The following is a 19029-nucleotide window of genomic DNA, read 5'->3' as shown; positions in this document are numbered from 1 at the left end:
ATTGGTATTGTAATTACTCTGCTGTCCTGTACAGCACGAGCCACTGCACAACCTGCTGCCCAGCGTGTAAAACACAATCCAACCAAAGACCAAAGGGATGGAAGAGCCAGGAAGCACATGACATTTGATGAGTGCCATCACTGACAGGTGGAGATTTTCCATGTACAGGAAGTTACACAAGCAGGATATAAACTCTAAAAGCATGGTCATGTGACTGCACGCAAGCATTTCAGCTACAGACAGGATATTATTGTCTAATCTTATAGCTTTGAGATCAGCAGGAACCCTACTGATCCTGAATGCACAGCCAAGAGCAACCAAAAACAAATGAAAGGGTTCCTGCACAATGTAGTGCCCTATGAAAGTAATGCCATATATCTATAAGGTATCACTTAGAGAGATGGGAAAAATCCCCTTTAGGCTGTGGCCCCACATTGCAGAAACGCACATTATTTTGTTGCAGATTTTATTGCGTTTTCTTGAGCCAAAGCCAGGAGTGGATTGATCAGAACGTTGAAGTATAAGCACTTCCTATATATTTCCCATTCCTTTTGTAGCCATTCTTGGCTTTGGCTCAAAAAAACGCAACAAAATCTGAAACAATAAAAGCTGCGTTTCTGCAAGGTGGGGCCTCAGCCTTAGGAAGCCAAAGACACAAGTTTTATGCTCACGGAGGGTTAGCTGTTGCAATATCGATGGCAGCTAACCAGTTGGGATGTACAGTATCAGTATAGTCATCCAGATACAGCAGGAAAAAAAGCCCACAACATAAAAGAGACTACAAACTAAGACTACACTGTCCTAAACGCTGCCAGATTTATCACGGTGTCTGATGCGGTTTCACAAATCTGTTATATTATTAGACTGTCTGGATTAACTTTATACCTATTAGTTGGGCTTCGTTTATGCCAGAAAAGTGCATCAAAAGGACCGCATTTTTGGTGCACGGTGTTGCAATTTGGGTCACACCCACTCCTATGAAATCATGACCCTTCCACTAACATGCCACTTTGACACAGAAGTTAAGTGTCTTGATAAAGCCAGCCACATGTGAGTTGCGGCTGAAAGCCATGGTGAAAACCCATCTGGTTTTGGCTGCTTTTTTCCAGACTTGCCCGATGCGGCCGTAGCCTGACCCAGCACAGAGGCTTCATTTGTATTCTGCAGTGGTCACTGCACAGTTCACTTACCTGAGCTAGACGATGTGCTTGAGGTGGTTCCTGACGATTGGGACTGTTCCATAGCTGGACTTGTAGATACACTATTACTTGTGTTTGTACCTTCGTCAGCAGTCTTCTTAAAGAAACTATGTTGCAGAGCATAGTATGGTTGAATCCGTGTCTTAGGATCATAATCTAGCATCCTTAAAATGAGGTCTTTAAACTTCAAGTAGTCCGCTACAGTGTGACCTGATTCCCCTGCACGTCGACCTCCCGGTCCTCCAGTTTCCACTCCAAGAATATTATGAAGCTTCCGAGATCCTGGTGGTTTGTATTCCTATGGAGGAAGAGCAAGGACAATGTTCAACATATTGTTTTGTCTTCTGACTACACGAACTAACAGAGAACAATCTGCAGTCTCAATGGCAGCACTAGATGTATACATTTAGTAGTCTAGTTACCTTTTTTCCGTCTTTGGTCTTCTTTAAGTTCCAAGTGCCATCTGGCATCTTCTCAAAGAACTTTCTGGCTTTTGGTGCTTGGTCGAGGATGTGAGCAGTGGGTATTCCTAAAACTTCCACAATTTTATTCATCTGGTCGACCTATTGAGAGAAAGGCCATAACGGTCAAGATAAAGGGCTTTCTCCACCCTCCCCCCCATCTAGTGAACCAGTCCTTTTAATTTGTTATCTGTAGACCGCTTTACTCCATCTAGTAATATATTATACAAACTTTCTAACCTGTACTCAGAACAGATTGGGGTACGGTGGGAGTTGTAGTTTCACAACAGCTTGTGCCCCAGGAGGTGAAAGGTCCTCTTTAAAGGGATCCTATCATTAAAATCACATTATTTTTTTCTCGATCACACGTAGGAATAGCCTTAAGAAAGGTTATTCTTCTCCTACCTTTAGATGTCTTCTCCGCGCCGCCGTTCAGTAGAAATCCTGTTTTTTGACTGTATGCAAATGCGTTCTCTTGCAGCACTGGAGGCGGGCCCCAGTGATCAAACAGCACTGGGAGCGTCCCCAATGCTGCGAGAGAACTCTCCAGCGCCGCCTCCATCTTCTTCAGGATCGGCCTCTCTGTGCGTCTTCTTCCAGAGCGGAGTTCAAACTTTTACGCATGTGCAGTCGGCTCTGCCATCGGGACTTGGGAACAGCCGACTGCATTTGCACACGGCCATTTTTTTGTGTCCACTTACCCCAGACGGGCATAAGCAGTCGGCTTTGCCCGAGGCCTGACAGCAGAGCCTACTGCGCATGTGTACAAGTTTGACCCGGGCTCCGGAAGAAGACGCGCGTAGAGAGGCTGTTCCTGAAGATGGAGGTAGAACTGGAGATTTCTCATGCAGTGTTGGGGACGCCCCAGGGCTGCGAGAAACTCATTTGCATACCTAAGACCACCAGGATTTCTACCAAACGACGGCGCAGAGAAGACATCTAAAGGTAGGAGAATAGCAGCCTGTTAAGGCTATTCCTATGTGGGATCGAGAAAAAAAAAAATGTGGTTTTAATGATAGGATCCCTTTAATGTTAGGGCTTACACAGAGAGAAGACCCCAGGATCTCCAATAATATTTACTGACGCTGCCCTGACATGACACTGGTTATCAGTATAGTCCAATACGACATTCACCTGAACCATTTCACTATTTTCATATGTCAAATGCTACTCAAATACAGAATTTTTCTTACCTCATTGGCTCCGCTGAAGAGGGGCTCGCCAGTATGCATTTCGACTAAAATGCAACCGAGTGACCACATGTCAATCGCAAGGTCATAAGGCATTCCCAGTAAAACCTCTGGAGACCGGTAAAAACGAGACTGAATATATTGGTATATCTGTGGGCAGAGAAGACAAATCCAATAAAACTGAAGCTTCAGGCAACATTTTGGCTCTAGTACTGTAATAGACCTTTTAATAAGCGCTCACCCTTTGCCCTAGCTGGCACGAGCTTCCAAAATCGACAATCTTAATGGCGCTTCGTTTGGGATTACAGAGCAGAATATTTTCAGGCTTTAGGTCACAGTGAATGATACTAAGTTCAGGAGTAGCCAGGAATAGTAGTGCAGTGCACATCTGCTGTGCAAACTTTCGTGTCAGGTTTAAAGAAACACCCCGGAAGTTGGTGTTACGTAGTAAGTCGTAGAGGTTGTAGGAAAGCATTTCGAACACGAGGCAGAGGTGGTTTCTGAACATAAAATGTCGCTTTAAATGCACTGAAGGGGAAAAGACAAAAGAAAGAAAAGACATTGTTACATGACAATAATATTAGGTTTTGTGCAGAATAATACTAAAAAAATAATTGATTGCAATTCTTTTTTTCTTATAGTGACTGTGACATCATATTGCAACCCAGGCCCATTAATTTGAATGGGACTGAGTTGCAGCATGACTACGTGATCAATAGACATGAGGTCAATGACCCAGGAGGAAGCGGAGCTCAGTATAATATGGTCAACAAAGGGTTCAAAGTATAAGGCGGTATAATACCCTTACATGTTCACTACATGGATATGCACTTTGCAGACCATGAACGTTATTACTGCCATACTTATAAATGAAGGCTTTTCATCTTGAAGAAATCTGTATATTTCTCCATCTAGGCTGCTGGCAGCCAAACGACGGTACAAACATAACACTTTATAATACAGATATTGAGAGATATTAATTCCTTGACATCAAAATGACATCGGAGTATCAGATATTATGGCTTCTCAGCCTCCAGGAGCGTATCCTATACACAGTCAGAGAAGAAAGCCTATAGATGAGAGCAGCCTTACCTATGTAGTATTTCATCTCTGTGTCATGTTTGTTCATCAGCTCGAGAAGTCGGACTTCGATCTGGGCTTGATTTAGGAAAGCTTTCTTGTTCTTTATAATTTTAATAGCCACCCACTCCTGCTCCACGCGGTCGTATGCCTTCACAACCTACAACACATGAGAACGCCATCATTTTGTAGCACTGTACTAGTGCGCCCTTACAGACAGACATGTAGTGCTTTATGAAGGATAATCAAATACGGTCCTTGTCTCTCTGTAATTATGTGTCTATAGTTAGGAGAGAAGTGCCAAGCAAGGAGGCTACTGAATACTGTCTGATATGGCCTCAAGGGCTTACCTGCAGACTTGCTATGCAGTGTCCTCCTGGCCAGGTTATATTTAGCCAAAACCTTGGGTTTCAGGATTGATTTCAACATGGGTGGTCAACCAATCAGAACCAGTACCTGAGTCGCTTCACATCATCCCTCCTCTACCTGTTCTATAGCGCTGGCCTCCCGATGTAGTCTACCAGCCTCCATAGTACAGATACTACACACTGAGCAGGTTTGGGATATATAGCGCCCAGCCACGATGTAACTGCATACAAATACTCCGGAGGGCCTCTTTAATTTTCACTTAGGACATAAAAGGGTGTTCTACAACATATACCAAAAATATGTAATAAATGTCAGGTGGGGATGTTACCAAACTTATATCCCACCTGAAGAGGAGGATGAAGCATAAAGGTGAAAAATAAATGGAGAGGTGACAGGACATACGCCATAGCTTCTCCTTTCTATGGGAGCTACAGCCTGGATTGTGGAGACTTCCTCCCCAGGTGGACAGAGGTCGTGAAGCTCCCATTATGGAGACAGGTGCAGGTCCGAGAGATGGGACAAACATCTATCAAATATTATAGGTATATCCTGAGGACATACCATACATATACAAGGTGGAAATCCCCTTCAAGGATGGCCTAAAATCTGCCCTGATCATGTGAAGGACACATGGGTACATGGCTTGTTTCAGTGCAATTACCAAAACCACCACAGATGGCGCTGTGCACCCACATGTTCATCAAATACCAGGACAAAATTTCAGCCCCCAGAAGTAAACATTGAATGCTTGCTTTAAACTGCTACAAGCAGAAATCCATAAAATTATTGTATTGTACGAATACATTTTAAAAAATTATTTGTTATATGTCATCAATGTGTGGTTGGTGGGGGGTTCAAAATCGGGCCGTTTGAAGAGGCGGCGGCATTCACAAGTGCTGAAGCCTCCCCACTATGCTGATGACATTACATTCATCAGTCACATGGTACAACACATGAATGTGAAGGTCCCAAAAGTCTGGTCAGATACCAATGAAGAATCCTAAGAATAGGTCATCGACATACAAAGTCCTGGAAAACCCATTGAATTTCCAGAAACCCTCTTCATACAGAGTTCCCCATGAAAGCAGATAACATAAATGAAAACTGTAGGCCTAAACTCCAAACATTAAAGAGTCAGGAACATGTACGGTGTGGTCTCATTGTACGAATGTGGTGCAGACCTTACCTGGCCAAAGGAACCTTTTCCAATCAAAGAGTCTATTTCATAGCGATCCATCCACTTCTCGCCATTTTTCACGATGTAGTCGTAGTTGTCATCGTCGTAGCCATCATTGTAAACCTTTCTTTCCTTCTTGTGACTGGAGTCGTCGCCTTGTCCTTGTTGATGCCGCCGCTTCTTTTTTGCATAGTAGACCTGGAGAGAGACAACAGCAAAAGGTTCAAGGAAGAGAAAGCACGCCACAAACCCACTGCCCTCGTGCTTTAAAGGGGATGTCTGGGTTTATTTTTATTTTTTTATGGCCTCTCCTCATAAATGGGAAGGGAGCAGACAGCAGGACCAATCAGCTGTACGCAGCCGCCTCTAGCGCCATCCGATAAACAACACAGAGAAAGCGCCATCCACTGTATGGTGTGCAGGCACCTTCACGGCACCTCAGCCCTCACTGAATTCAATGGGGGGCTGGGCTGTAATGACTGCACCCTGCTGTGATACAGAGTCCTGTGTTGCGTATATGACGCGCGCTGGAAGCAACTCCATATCTCTGATCGGACCAGAGGGCCTATAAGAATAACCCATATTTAAAAAAGCAAACAAAAAAAACCCAAAAACCGGTTATTTCCTTTAAAAAAAAAACCCAAACCATTACTCCTGCTGACAACATATCGGGATGTTCTCACCTCATTAATATGTTTGTAAGTTTTGATCAAGTCAACTGACAGTTTCCTCAACGGTGCTGTAGTTGGATCACGAAAGTTTTGGGGCATCCGCCGCTGCAGAAAGACAGAATAGACAACCATGATTTTACTTCATTTAGAAAACACAATGATATTCATGACACTCAGACTCCTTTCAAGGGGTTTATCCATGAACAAAATGGGATAGATTTAGGACGACGGCATTATCAGTCTTCATAACTCCATCACTGGCAGGAAGTGCTGGAGGAACCTGGTGTACAAGGTATAACCATTCTCCTCAATGTATTCCATCATTCACAAAATAGCAAGTCAATTGTTGACTGGATGGAGTCCAATGGCAGGGCCCCCATTTATCACCAGTACAGGGAACCTTGGAGCAACCGCAGCATAGTGGAGTGCTGCTAAGATGAAGAGTACAGTGCTTTGGCTGACAGTCCCATAGAGATGGCCTGTAGTACCACCATGAATTGAAAAAATCCAGCATCTATTCCTTTGTATAAAACGTAACTTTTATTATGAAAAAGTTTTCCGGAGCATGAGCCGCTCCATAAAATCAAATACAAGTATGCATGATGGCAGAGATGAAATGACGTCTGACTGACGCGTTTCGGGGCGTTATTGTAGCCCCTTAATCATGATTAAGGGGCTACAATAACGCCCCGAAACGCGTCAGTCAGACGTCATTTCATCTCTGCCATCATGCATACTTGTATTTGATTTTATGGAGCGGCTCATGCTCCGGAAAACTTTTTCATAATAAAAGTTACGTTTTATACAAAGGAATAGATGCTGGATTTTTTCAATTCATGGACGCTTGTACTTACACCTTGGGCTGAGAGGCCGAATTTTCCGAGCACCTTCCTTTCTTCATAAGGTAATGGACATTTTTTTTCTTTTTAAATCAGAAGATCTGTGGGTGAGCTGACATATGTTATTTATTTAGTGTAGTACCACCAAGGCTGCATTCATGCTGGGGTACAAGGGATCATAATCTAGTGAATATGGGAGGTCCAAGAATTTGAAGAGTCCCCAATCTTCACCTCCTAGGTATAAGGGACACCCTGTATGTGTGAGCAGAGTGCGGCGTTATCTTCTCTGCTGGGACTGATACTTCAGATCTGTATACACTTTTATGCAATGGCCTCTCAGAAGTTGGAAGACTTTACAGTACTTGCCCACATGGTTTGTTATATTACACAGGTTTCTAATATAACATAGCTAGCATTGATGCCAGAATATTTATTTTTTTAAAATGTAAATTGTGAGCCCCATATAAGGATCACAATGTACATTCCCCCCACCCCTATGTCTTTGTAGAATGGGTGGAAATCCACATAAACACGTGGAGAACATACAAACTCCTTGCAAATGTTCCTGGTGGGATTCGAACCCAGGACTCCAGTGCTGCAAGGCTGCAGCGCTAACCACTGAGTCACCGTGTTGCCCCTATTGATGCCAGAATATTAACAATACATGTTATAAAGTAAAAATGTGACATTTATAAGCGGCAGAGGCCCCACCTGGTTAGCCAGCGGTTGCTGAATCTGGTCATTGTAAGATAAGGCAGATACTTGTTGGTCATTTAGGTTCTGCTGACGCCGGTCGCTGTACTGTTGATGAGAGTGCGGCATTTGTCCAGCCATCTGTAGACCCGCAGCATGGAATGAAAATGAGGGTGCAAGCCGGACAGATGACGGTTTGCATGCTGAAGTCTCTCCTCCTGCGAAGAATGAACAAAAAAAAAAAAAAAAAAAAAATCAAGTTAAGCATTCATTTCTATAAAAACTAAGACTGCAACAGACACATTACACCGTCACACAAGTGGCATTGGGTTACTGGACTACTAAAACCATAAAGAATGTATTGTCAGCTCTGAAGGAGGACTCCACTAAAACTCCCAGCATGCACGCTTGTTATAGGATCGGGAATAATAGATGCTGGGAGTTGTAGTTTCCAAAGAGCCGGAGTACTGAAGGCTGCGGACCCCACTGTACCCGGTCATTTAGTCTCTGGCCTATCCACTTTTGTAGAGCTCTGTTTGCACTGCAGTTTACCAAGAAGACACTAGATGGCGATACAGGACATCTTATGAAAAAATTGATGTAATTAGAAGAATACTATATAGTACCAACACAGAGGCAAGAGAAGCCCTGACCATATCCAGTCCTCAGCCCTGACCATATCCAGTCCTCAGCCCTGACCATATCCAGTCCTCAGCCCTGACCATATCCAGTCCTCAGCCCTGACCATACACAGTCCTCAGCCCTGACCATACACAGTCCTCAGCCCTGACCATACACAGCCCTCAGCCCTGACCATACACAGTCCTCAGCCCTGACCATACACAGTCCTCAGCCCTGACCATACACAGCCCTCAGCCCTGACCATACACAGTCCTCAGCCCTGACCATATCCAGCCCTCAGCCCTGACCATATACTCAGCAAAGGCCGAGAGGAGCCCTGTCTGTCTATTCCACCGACAAGGTCTCCCAGATACCCCCCCAAATTTAGAGTCAGGTTCTTGAGGCCTTATATAGTCACACCCCTATATACTTGATGTATACCTGCTGTATATACAGAACATATATAAAGGTCTATGCTATTTCTAATAGCAAAATGCTGGACTCATTATGTAACTCATGCCAAATAAAATCCCACAAACTTCTGCACGGTGTATTACAAGGCTGGGGTGCGTATTCCCACAGATTTGGTCACATGTATATTGGTTCTCCCTAAAAATAGATTTTTTAATATAGAGGGTACATCAAACCACCAAGGCGCACGCCATACACAATGCACAGATTTTACCGTAAACACGACCTATATTGGACCCCCCTTCCCACAGCGACCAGATTTTGGCTTTCATGGCATAGCCGCTCTGGAATGATGAAAGCCGCCATATAAGACGGGATCTATTATTTACATAACTAGCACAATGCCTTATCCCCTACTATAGTGCGACCCCCGCTTACCACAAATATCTGCTGGCAATGGCAGCTAAACCAGGACCCCCGACCACATGAAGACGGACAAATTCCAGCTGATGCTTTATAAAGTAACACAAGGCTCTTATTCACACACATGGGATTAAACTGCTGGAATAGGAGTGGTATCCAAGGGGTTCAGATACGGCGCAGCCCACAGGTACTGGCACAGGCCCGCACCGCCAATCCTATATCACTTCTTTTGGTCAAGGTTAAAGGGGTCCTCTAGGGAGAATTTAAGACCTTAATTATCCTGAGTACAACAACAATGGGGGGTTCTGGATGGTCCCGGACCGGGGGTACATGATCAGAACCAACAAATGGCACCAAACTCATTTCAAGAGGAGACTGAATGGGGAGGAGGGGTCCCAAAATTGCAGAGAGCCACACAACTGTGCCAGCGCCCCACTACTAAGTGTCTTACAAATGACCCATCATCTATATCTAGTGGGTGGATATGGGTATAACCTGACTATTACTGCCTGGTGCACACCTTATAGTAACTGCAACCCCCGCACCAGTGATCTCAGCAGCGCCTGCTACACGGTTACAATCTGTGCAGCGCCTACTTAAGGATTACTGAACGAGATGTCACAAAGTATCAAAGTTCAGGAAACATTCAGAAAATGAGCAGAAAGCTGAACCCCCGCCCCGCGAGCCGCAGCAGGTAAACAAGTCCATGTGTTACATAGTCAGCCACGACCTCATATGCCCTCTGTATACAGCGGCCGCCCCGGAGACTGAGTATACAAACCTGCCCATAACACCAGTAACCACAAGAAGCTGACGGGTCAGGGAACACCGCATACATTACACTACAAGGTGATGTCATCGGTACAAGAGGCAAAGCAGATAATCTATATACACCTGCACGAGAGATACAGGAAGGGTGTGCAATATAAACATGAGGCTGCAACCGATATATATACACAGTGAGCGCAGCTCTGGAGTATAATACAGGATGTAACTGAGGATCAGTACAGGAAAAGTAATGTAATGTATGTACACAGTGAATGCACCAGCAGAATAGTGAGCGCAGCTCTGGAGTATAATACAGGATAAGTAATGTAATGTATGTACACAGTGAATGCACCAGCAGAATAGTGAGCGCAGCTCTGGAGTATAATACAGGATAAGTAATGTAATGTATGTACACAGTGACTGCACCAGCAGAATAGTGAGCGCAGCTCTGGAGTATAATACGGGATGTAACTCAGGATCAGTACAAGACAAGTAATGTAATGTATGTACACAGTGACTGCACCAGCAGAATAGTGAGCGCAGCTCTGGAGTATAATACAGGATAAGTAATGTAATGTATGTACACAGTGACTGTACCAGCAGAATAGTGAGCGCAGCTCTGGAGTATAATACAGGATAAGTAATGTAATGTATGTACACAGTGACTGCACCAGCAGATTAGTGAGCGCAGCTCTGGAGTATAATACAGGATAAGTAATGTAATGTATGTACACAGTGACTGTACCAGCAGAATAGTGAGCGCAGCTCTGGAGTATAATACAGGATAAGTAATGTAATGTATGTATACAGTGACTGCACCAGCAGAATAGTGGGCGCAGCTCTGGAGTATAAGAAAGGATGTAACTTTTAATGCAGTTACCAAGCAATAACCTTCCCATAGACTGGAGACCTGATCTGAGCCTATACCTAAATAAAAGAGTAAAGCCCACACAAGTCACCGCGGCACAGCCCTGTGAAGGAGTCTCGGCCAATAGGAGTCCTTGTGACTAATTCACCTCACCGCCGCGCTCTATTCATTCATAAACAAGGGAATGAGCCTTTTTATAGCATTAAAAAGCAGAAAAATAAAATGTGCTCTGGTTTCCTGCGCAGATTTTATTGAAGTGCTTTAATCCAGTGAAAACACAATGGGCGCTTTCTGCACTCGGTATCGGTGTCGGAGATGCGCCATGTGTCCTTGGATCTGGTGTGTACAGTGTAGGCAGGCGGCCTCCGGACCACGTCACCAAGTGACAGACAAAAGATTGAAAATGTTAACCCCTTTGTCCTCAGTACGGATATGGAAGCCTCCAGGAGGGGTGTGGAGATGGCCCCTGCAGCACAGGGCAGTAACCCCAAAGGTAATGATGCCAGGGCTGTCCGTACCGCAGTCACTAAAACCAACATGGCTGGAGATGGCTCCTGGGGCATTTGCCATCACTCAGAGCACTATTGTATACTGTAGGTACCTGGTGGGGGTCTTACTAGATAACACACACATTAGGGCCAGCTACATAGGAGCCCATTACCTATCAGTAGGTTTTCGGAAGGTGAGAGAAAACTGGAAAATCCAGAATAACCACAAACACAAGGACAGTCAGGACCCCGATCCTCGCAGGGTAACCACATCCAAAAATCTAATCTCATCTGTACTTGTAATACAAAGAGGAGGACACGGTACTTAAAGGAGTTCTCCAGAGGCAAGATATTGATCACATGTCCATAGGTTAGGTTATCGATATCAGATTGAGGGGGGGGGGGGGGGGGTGATGGGAGTCCAACACCAGAAGATCAGTCGATTCACTGACTTGCAGAGTTTGAACAAGTGCTGTGAGGGTTTCATGGTTTACCGAACACAGCGCCAAACACTGTTTAGTGGTAGTACTTGGTACTGCAGCTCAGACCCATTAGATTTGAATGGGACAGAGTTGCAGCATGGCCATGTGATCAATGGATGTGAAGACACAGAGGAAGGGGACTGTACCCAAACAATGCAAACTAGCGATGAATCAGGGGGGGTCCTGGGGTCAGATTTTACTGATCGACAATATCACAGTCCATGGAACTTCTCTATGGGAAAACCATTCAGGACTGGGCACTTTGTGGGGGTCTGGGCAGAGGGGTCCTCACTGGGCTGTAATGTAGCCCTTATCCAGTGAATAGGGGATAATCTGTTTTGTGGGAAAAAAACTCTTTAATACGAAGGTACTGTACTATAGCTATCCTACCTGCTGATGGTTTCCAAAAGGCAATAGGTTCTCCCATACAGCAAAACGAGTAATATGAAGGTATATCACATGAGGACAATTTTGATGGCGTCTTTGTTACCATAATTTGTGCCAAATTTATCAATCATTGGACAAGGTTTTGAGAAACGTTTAGTCTTAAACTTGTGTCCTGACCCACCACACCGCCCCCTACTGGAGTGACAATGTACATCAGCCTGCTGCTCACCACTCCCAATGTTGATTCACAGGGGAAATTCTTGCACAACGATTTTTGGGCTACCTGGTGATTTTGCTCAAACCTGGTTGGGTCACCATGAGACTCATGTAAGTGAATAGTCGCCTTTATAACCCTGAGGGGGCTGCAACTTCTACTTGCGGAAAACCAAACTATGTCCAATCTTTTTGCAACTGTCTCAGCGCCCTCGGTGCATTTACTTTGCCGAAATTTTTCATCAATATCAACCAAAGCGTAACCTAGAAATCTTGTGCATTAATACAGTAAAAGGTTTGTTTTTTTTTTCGGGAGGTTACCAATATGTGATGTGTGTGTGTATGGGGGGCTGGAGATTTCATTGACATGGGGGTGGAGCCTGTAGACTTGACCAATCACCTACATGGTTGTTCATTATAAGTATTTTCATGCAAGTTTATAAAAGCTGAAACAAACCCAAGAAATAAAAACCAGCATAAAATGTGGAATACTGTATTATTAGATGGCGCATATCGCGATGACATCATTAGTTAACGTCATTCTTATTTGCTCAGGTCAGATACAATATACGACACTGTCACGGTTCACATGTAGTGTTGGGTATTACTGCAGCGTTCTATGGTCTGGGAGCGGGCAGTCCATGCCAATGGGTCAGGGGGACAAGTAAATGGCTACATGGTGAGAGGGCGACCCCTACTGAAACACCAAGGTACAGACAGATACTGGGGCAGTATACAGCAGGATACAGTAACCCGAGCTCCGAAGAGGGTTCTCAATGGCACAAAAGTGAGGAGAGCACAATACAGTCAGGGGTGCCGGGTGGTGCTAAGGAGAGCAATAGGGGCACAGAAGACCCGCAACAAAAGCGATGGGATGGAGGAAGAAGACGCAATGTCTATGGCCTTGTCTAGGACCAACATTAAGAGGTACAGTAGGGAACAGGAGGATATATGGCTGGGGGGGAACCAAGCAGAGCACCCACTCCAATAAAGAGAGACGGCCCCTGCACAACGGCCGTGCCATTAGGGCGAGCAGTCCTGGAATAGCACCCCATAGGTTAATGGGTCTGGCATAATGCACAGCATACGGTAAGAGCACACATAATAGTCCCCAGTATTGTCCCCCCAAGTGTACGATCAAAGGGTGCCGTTGTTCAATCTTACAGGTATCACCCATAAATTTGAGAACCTGCACCCAAACCGCATGCAGTCTTTTTTCCCAATGCGGTCTTGCCTACACCATGTGAATACACCCCACCCCAGAATGTGCAGCATGGGGTTACACAGGCCCCTAGCTGCACCCCCAGACATGTCCTGTTACCTGCTGCGCCTTGGAGTCCCCCCACCCCACCGGATACAAATATTTTCTGTAATCCCTATTCATACTATTGGACCCCCCATTTCTCCCGCCACTGATGGGGTTAAAAAATAAACCCCGACATTAAATAAAAATGGCGCTGATTGGGTGGACGCCGCCATGTGACTGCAGAACTAAAATTATCCGCCGGAGTCAACCCCGGTGCCCACCTGTTGCGACACCAACACATGCCTGGGCTGGGTATTTTTAGAATGCGGTGCCATGTACTGGGGAGGAGGGGGCTTGGGTTGAGGGGGGCAGCATGCACTGAGTGGGGGGGGGGGGGGGGGGGGGGGGCTGGCACCATTAACCCCTGCCATGCCATAAAGCTGGCATACTAGGGCGGCTGTTGGGCTAGAGGTATTTAAAGGCTGTCCAATTAAAGGCTTATTTGTCGGCGTGCTCCCGGGCTGTGTGTGCTGCCTGCAGTGAGTAGGAAACTGCTGCAGATCATTAAATCCTCGTTTATCAACGTCTCTCGCCAGGCAACACAATGCAGAAGAACAGCAGCGCGCGGGGACGGAGGAGAAGGAAGCCGCGCCGGGCGCCCCAGCAACAGCGCCTCATTAGCATAGCCTGCCACTCTGACGGCAAGCCCTGATTGGACGGGCCGCGGCGCGGGGCCAGCCAATGGCGGCGGCTCTATGCAAATAGACTTTGCTCCAGTTGCCAGGGCAGAGCCGCTTGCCGGCTGCCCAATAGGAAAACAAACAATAAACAAGGAGTGAAGCGCGAGGAGGAGGGGGAGAGCGCACAGCGGGGACAGGGGGAGCACAGGCCGGGACAAACCACTGTCATATGTGGGGGGGAATCACATATGTATACATTACACAGGATAGCCAGGATGGGACGTGTAGTACTAACACCTTATATACAGGCGGAGGGACGGGGACATGATGGGACTTGTAGTACTTCTACATACCTGCTGTAGAGAACATATAGAGTGGGTGTCCTTATGGCTGGACATGATGGGATTTGTAGCACTGAGTGATAGATATTGTTTATAGGATTGTATTATAGCTGGGTGGCCTTATGTGAGGAGAGGATGGGACTTGTAGTACTTGCACTATATACACTGTATATAACCTTATATAGCATAGAGTGGATGTACTTACACCTGGACATGATGGGACCTGTAGTACTAATGTATATATACACCGTATACAGGCGGTGACACGATGGGACCTGTAGTACTAATGTATATATACTCTGTATACAGGCGGTGACATGATGGGACCTGTAGTACTAATGTATATATACACCGTATACAGGCGGTGACACGATGGGACCTGTAGTACTAATGTATATATACTCTGTATACAGGCGGTGACATGATGGGACCTGTAGTACTAATGTATATACACACCGTATACAGGCGGTGACACGATGGGACCTGTAGTACTAATGTATATATACTCTGTATACAGGCGGTGACATGATGGGACCTGTAGTACTAATGTATATACACACCGTATACAGGCGGTGACACGATGGGACCTGTAGTACTAATGTATATATACTCTGTATACAGGCGGTGACATGATGGGACCTGTAGTACTAATGTATATATACACCGTATACAGGCGGTGACACGATGGGACCTGTAGTACTAATGTATATATACACCGTATACAGGCGGTGACATGATGGGACCTGTAGTACTAATGTATATATACACCGTATACAGGCGGTGACACGATGGGACCTGTAGTACTAATGTATATATACACCGTATACAGGCGGTGACATGATGGGACCTGTAGTACTAATGTATATATACACCGTATACAGGCGGTGACACGATGGGACCTGTAGTACTAATGTATATATACTCTGTATACAGGCGGTGACACGATGGGACCTGTAGTACTAATGTATATATACTCTGTATACAGGCGGTGACACGATGGGACCTGTAGTACTAATGTATATATACTCTGTATACAGGTGGTGACACGATGGGACCTGTAGTACTAATGTATATATACTCTGTATACAGGCGGTGACACGATGGGACCTGTAGTACTAATGTATATATACTCTGTATACAGGCGGTGACACGATGGGACCTGTAGTACTAATGTATATATACACCGTATACAGGCGGTGACATGATGGGACCTGTAGTACTAATGTATATATACACCGTATACAGGCGGTGACACGATGGGACCTGTAGTACTAATGTATATATACACCGTATACAGGCGGTGACATGATGGGACCTGTAGTACTAATGTATATATACACCGTATACAGGCGGTGACACGATGGGACCTGTAGTACTAATGTATATATACTCTGTATACAGGCGGTGACACGATGGGACCTGTAGTACTAATGTATATATACTCTGTATACAGGCGGTGACACGATGGGACCTGTAGTACTAATGTATATATACTCTGTATACAGGTGGTGACACGATGGGACCTGTAGTACTAATGTATATATACTCTGTATACAGGCGGTGACACGATGGGACCTGTAGTACTAATGTATATATACTCTGTATACAGGCGGTGACATGATGGGACCTGTAGTACTAATGTATATATACACCGTATACAGGCGGTGACATGATGGGACCTGTAGTACTAATGTATATATACTCTGTATACAGGCGGTCACATGATGGGACCTGTAGTACTAATGTATATATACACCGTATACAGGCGGTGACATGATGGGACCTGTAGTACTAATGTATATATACACCGTATACAGGCGGTGACATGATGGGACCTGTAGTACTAATGTATATATACACCGTATACAGGCGGTGACATGATGGGACTTGTAGTACTACTGTATATAATATCTGTGAGGATACTGTGTATATACAGCTCAGTAACATGATGGGGTGCCCACTGATGCCCCCTGCAGGGGGGCTGGGGCATATAAAAGCAAAGTAGTGGCTATAGATTGTATGGATTTATATAGCGGCAGCATACGCCACGGCGATGTACATAGACTGCTGTCAGTAATGGAGAATATACAGACTTATAACAAGACAACCAATGGCAAACAATTAAATCTGAGCTGTGAATGGTTGCTATGGGCAACAGACCGGGTGATAAATCTGCCCCATAGCCCATACAGAGGGCGCCCTTGGTGAGGGCCTGGGTACCCCCCCATGACCCCATGCTGATAGACGGCGCAGTAATGGGGTGCACCAGGGCTCATGGAGGCCATACTAACAATTCACTGAAAGTCCTTGTGACGCCCCCTGCTGTCAGGTAGTGAGAAAGTGTGGCTAGGCCTAGGCTACACGGGGCCAAAGTTACACCAAAGTCGTACAACAACAATATTTCACGGTATGGCTGCGGTGTTACATTGTGACATCATGTGACCACAACGCAATAGTCACAGAAAAGCCAAACCTCTTGAATTCCGGTTATAAGTCACATACAACTCTTTTCTAGCAGAAGTTTCGTGGCCCCGTGACCCGCCGCTGAACAAACGTCGTGTCATTTTGGTGCAGCACATGTCGTCCTCACTTTAGGGGGGTTAAGCGGGGGTTACCCAACTTTTCCAGGCAACTGAATGGCAGATCTTGTCAAAACTGGTGGGTCGGCGCCATTAAACAGGGGTCAAAGGGGTTGTCCAGGTTTTATGGCCTCTCTTCATCCTTGACATGTATTCCCATGGGATGGCAGCTATCTTCTTTCAGCCCTACATTCCCATATAGTAGTGACCCCATACCTCTGACTGGTGTGGGTGCCATCTGTCTCCCCCCTACCCCCAATGACATATTTATAGCTACCCTAAGGACAGGCCATAAGGTCATAAAACCTGAACAACCCCTTTTCATATTGGCGACTTATCCTTAGGATACCAGGCTGCAGACGTTTCACTATTCACCAAGCACAGCTCCATGCACTGTATAGTGGCGGTACTTGGTATTGCAGCTCTGCCCCATATCATTAAATTGGACTGATCTGCAAACCAGTCATGTGACCGATGACCATGATGCAGAAAGCCATGTGCTGGGCGCCAGAACAACCCCATTGTGAAAAAGGGGATAGATTTCCAGTAGCAGAAATTTCTTCAACAATTCAGCCATGTGTGAACACATCCTAATGGGCTATGGAAAGATAGACTAGGACAAACTATGCAATTGTCGCTGCATCTGGAGCCTGCCGCAGATTTAGTCATTGCAAGTAGATGGGGCTTTTAATCCTGTGCGGGCCACATAGTGTGCAAAAAAAAAAAAAATCAGTCTGCCCACCCTAGGGACGCATGCACACAGTGCAGCATTAATGGCTTATATCCAGTATATACTTGTGCTGACTGGCGAACACATGCAGGTGGGATTTGGCTACATGTGGATGACCCCCATGAGCATGCACCATACATATGGCAGTGGCTGTCTGGAACCATAACACCCACCTTGCAGGGGATATCTTACTATAGGCTATGGCTAGAGAGCAAGTTTGGCTGTAACCCCCACCCCCCATCACATGACCAAAAACTGCCAGGTTGACCTACGAATCTTCACGAATGTGACCCCGAGGGTACTGCGGCTTCTAGTTACAATACAACCCAGCAGTGCTTGATCTTTTACCACTATAAGTCTCCATACCATCGGGGGTCGCTATACTTAAACTGACATCAGTGACTCAGGATAACCCGGCCATTTTTGATCGCGGCCAAACACAGCGCCTAAAACAAAGCGCTCCGGCCCAGAGCCATTGGCCAACACCCTAAGGCACGCTGATGGACACCGAAACCTGGCCCAACCGGATCACGGCCAAGGCTATAGCAAGCCTTCGCTTCGTCGCCAAGGTCACCCCGACGCCGGCCGGCGAAGGGTTAAGTATCCGGCCGCACCAGCGCGATGCAAATAAGGGCGGCTTTCATCCCTGTCATCAATCAGACGTTTTATAGAGAGATGGGAGATTGTGCGGCTTTGGAAATGCTTTGGAGCGCTGTTTTCCTCAAACAGCTGACAGCCACAGATTCCCTGCTGCTTGCAAGAGAGGAAACCCAACAGCTGGTGAGTGAGGAATGCCCCGGCTCAGATCTGACCCATCAAAGTTAGCGGGTAAGGGATGGGTGCTCGCATGCTCGCTTTATGGAGTCAGCTGCTAAATCGGACGGCCACCTTTGTCCCAATTTACACTTTCAAGGGGGAGAAGGCACGTAAGGGAAACTGAGCTGCGGGATAGTCAAAGTGACAGTGGACCGGTGTCGGACACGTTACCAAGTCTGGAAGTTAAAAGGGTGCCCCAACTTGACTTTGGCCTCTGGTGTGTGCAATGACTTATGCACCGTCTGGAGGAAAATGCCATCTTAGGCTTCATGCACATGCCCATAGTTGTGTGCAGGT

The 19029-nt window shown here is 45.9% G+C and overlaps 1 protein-coding gene across 3 annotated transcripts in view; it reads right to left on the bottom strand.

Annotated features, from left to right (window-relative positions):
• Nucleotides 1-19029, bottom strand: part of DYRK1A (dual specificity tyrosine phosphorylation regulated kinase 1A) — a 59484-nt gene that overhangs the window by 10672 nt on the left and 29783 nt on the right. For all 3 annotated transcript variants that reach the window (XM_075263523.1, XM_075263521.1, XM_075263522.1), the window contains exons 3-10: nt 7698-7897; nt 6160-6252; nt 5486-5674; nt 3943-4090; nt 3092-3378; nt 2854-3000; nt 1622-1762; nt 1191-1497 (exon numbers count right to left, since the gene is read on the bottom strand). In XM_075263523.1, the coding sequence (XP_075119624.1) occupies nt 1191-1497; nt 1622-1762; nt 2854-3000; nt 3092-3378; nt 3943-4090; nt 5486-5674; nt 6160-6252; nt 7698-7897 (1512 nt within the window). The remainder of the gene's footprint in view (nt 1-1190; nt 1498-1621; nt 1763-2853; nt 3001-3091; nt 3379-3942; nt 4091-5485; nt 5675-6159; nt 6253-7697; nt 7898-19029) is intronic.

Source organism: Leptodactylus fuscus, chromosome 2, assembly GCF_031893055.1.
Source record: "Leptodactylus fuscus isolate aLepFus1 chromosome 2, aLepFus1.hap2, whole genome shotgun sequence".
NCBI lineage: Eukaryota > Metazoa > Chordata > Amphibia > Anura > Leptodactylidae > Leptodactylus > Leptodactylus fuscus.
Note: the sequence above shows the minus strand (reverse complement) of the source record. Positions and strands in the feature narration are given on the sequence as shown.